We start from the raw sequence: 2,474 nt of genomic DNA on the forward strand, positions 1-2,474 counted from the left end.
GTAGCTGTCTTCAGACACTCCAGAAGAGGGAGCCAGATCTCGTTACGGATGGTTGTGAGCCACCATGTGGTTGCTGGGATTTGAACTCTGGACCTTCAGAAGAGCAGTCGGGTGCTCTTACCCACTGAGCCATCTCACCAGCCCTATGGGTTTTTTCTTATGTCCAGTTTCTCACTGTAATAAATAATAAAAAAGTTCTTCATTAAAATAACCTTAAGGAGAATTGTTTTTGACAAAGTTGAAGTGATTAAAAAGGATATTGATGGATAAAGGTGGAGATGTGAGTAAATTTGAGATCGAAAGTTGATTGCCAAGAATTCAGGAAAGACCATGATAGTAAAAGGGAACTAGTCAAGTCAGCCTGGCTCCAGCTGTGCTCAATGGTGCAATTGTGTAATTGAAGAGTTGGACTCTGCCAGTCCAGTGAGCTTTGTGCCTTTTTCTGCATAAAGTGTTCAGTTGTCAGTGATGGCAAGTGGTGGGTCTCTTGGCAAGGAAATAGAAGTTCTGTAGATTGAGACCCAAGATGGTAGATGCTCGACAGATTAAACTCCCATTTACTTGTGCTGAAAGGAACTCTCTTTTGGCTTTTAGATTTCCGACTACACGATGGTACCAGACACAGCCACCCTCTCAGAGCAGCTCCGAGTGTGTCTCCAGGAGGGCGATGAGAATCCCCGTGACTTTACCACCCTCTTTGACCTGTCCATTTACCAGCTGGACACCACCTGCCTCCCCAAGGTCATCAAGTTAGTACTGAGGCTGCCTGGGCTGCACTCTGCACTCCACTCTGTTTGGCTTGAGAACCTGAGCCTGGGGATAGGAGTTAGGTCACACAGCTGTAACGGGATGACATTCTCAGATCTGTGGAAGTCAGTAGGGAAATTGGTGTGGGGTGTGTGGATGAGGTAGGGGAACTGCTATTAATTACAATCTCCTGTGTTCCAGGATCTACAGGACATTAGAGTAACCAAGCCTTTTCCACTTCACCAACAGCTTTTCTTGGTTAACACAGAGTCCTGGGTTCCCGGCATATAGTACACAGACTTGTGTACTTCCCTTAGAAGCACTTAAACATGTTAGAGAGAGCACTGAGGCTCCTGGGGCTTGTCCATCACAGCCTATAGACACATGCTGGCGGACTCTTTCCTCACAGAGATCCTTTAAAGCTCAGGTACACGTCCTAACTTCACCTGCTAGCACTCCTCGTCTAGCCAGTCAGTGACAGACGGGTATTGTGTGTGCAGCTCGGTGCAAAGGCTCCTGCCTAACACGTAAGGCTCTCAGTTCCATTCCTGATACTGAAAAAACTGTTCTGGCTATTTTTGGAAAACAGATGAGAGCATGCACTTGTGCTACAGGTCTTTCCTGGTTTCTCACAGATTGGACCCTGTCCCTGAGTTTCAGCTGCTCCCTTGCCAGGACTTATACCACATGGGACAATGGCACTTGCCGCAGAGTGCCCTATCCCAGTGGATTCAGTTCCTAAAACCATTCTCATCCAGATAGCATGCAGTGTACAGCTTAGCAGCACAGGTTAAAGAAATGTGTTGAGCAGGGTGTGCTGGTCTAGCCTGGGAATATCAGCATGGGCTGTGGAGAGAGAGATGGAAGGAGGATGACTGAGTTCAAACTCAGCCCAAGCTACGTAAGGAGAATGGTCTTGCCTGTCTCTTAAAAAAAAATCAGCGTTGGAAGTTTCTTCAAGTCTCTACACCTCTTGCTTCAGTAATTATGCCACAGTGTAGATCAAGTGTCTTGAAGCCTAACTGAAAAGAGTTCAGTGACTCTGCGTAGCACAGGGTCAAAGCACATGGTGTGTAGTAGGGAGGTGCTCACTGGGAGTTACTTGTCTTCTCTCCATGGGAATCGGTCCTTTTTTACTATAAGTAACTGCGAGCTCGTGCAACTCCTAGTCCAGTTTGATTTTCTCCTTTTTCTCTTCATTCAGTTGTTTTGAGACACTGTCTGACCCTGTGATCCACATCCCTAGGAAGGGCTCTCCCTTGGCCTGAGAGCATGGAGGCAGTGATTGGTAGCAGTAGTTCAGGCAACCAACCGCCTCTCTCCTGCAGGAAGTTGTGTGCTCACTGCCATTTGCTTCTCACTGACTTTTGAAAGGCTGCAGATATGTACCAAATGTTCATGAGGGGGAGGTAAGAGTTGTCAGCCTATAGTCGCCGCACTTACGAGGCAGACAAGTCAGATTCTGTCTCAGAAAACCTAAATGAGTAGAAAAAGGAGAGAAATTAAACTAGACTAGGAGTTTGTTTGCAGAATTACCTTACAATACAAAAGGGCAGTGAGGGCACAGCAGAAGCCATAGCAGCCCCTTGAGCTTGGCCTTTGGGTCTCTAAAGCCCTCTTACGTATTCCCCACCTCGCTGTGACAATGAAGGACTCGAGCCCCTTCTGCCTAGTCTTTGCTGCCTCCTAAAGCTTTTTCTTTTCTTTTCTTTTTTTTTTTTTTTTTG

At 46.7% G+C, this 2,474-nt stretch overlaps 1 protein-coding gene across 3 annotated transcripts in view; it reads left to right on the forward strand.

Annotated features, from left to right (window-relative positions):
* The window catches only part of Ift52 (intraflagellar transport 52), a 28,432-nt gene that overhangs the window by 18,901 nt on the left and 7,057 nt on the right, over window positions 1-2,474 (forward strand). For all 3 annotated transcript variants that reach the window (XR_002376881.2, XM_021149314.2, XM_021149303.2), the window contains exon 10: window positions 595-749. Coding sequence is in view for 2 of the 3 variants with exons in the window: in XM_021149314.2 (XP_021004973.1) it covers window positions 595-749 (155 nt within the window). In the remaining variant the exon portion in view is untranslated. The remainder of the gene's footprint in view (window positions 1-594; window positions 750-2,474) is intronic.

This window comes from Mus caroli, chromosome 2, assembly GCF_900094665.2.
Source record: "Mus caroli chromosome 2, CAROLI_EIJ_v1.1, whole genome shotgun sequence".
NCBI classification, from domain to species: domain Eukaryota; kingdom Metazoa; phylum Chordata; class Mammalia; order Rodentia; family Muridae; genus Mus; species Mus caroli.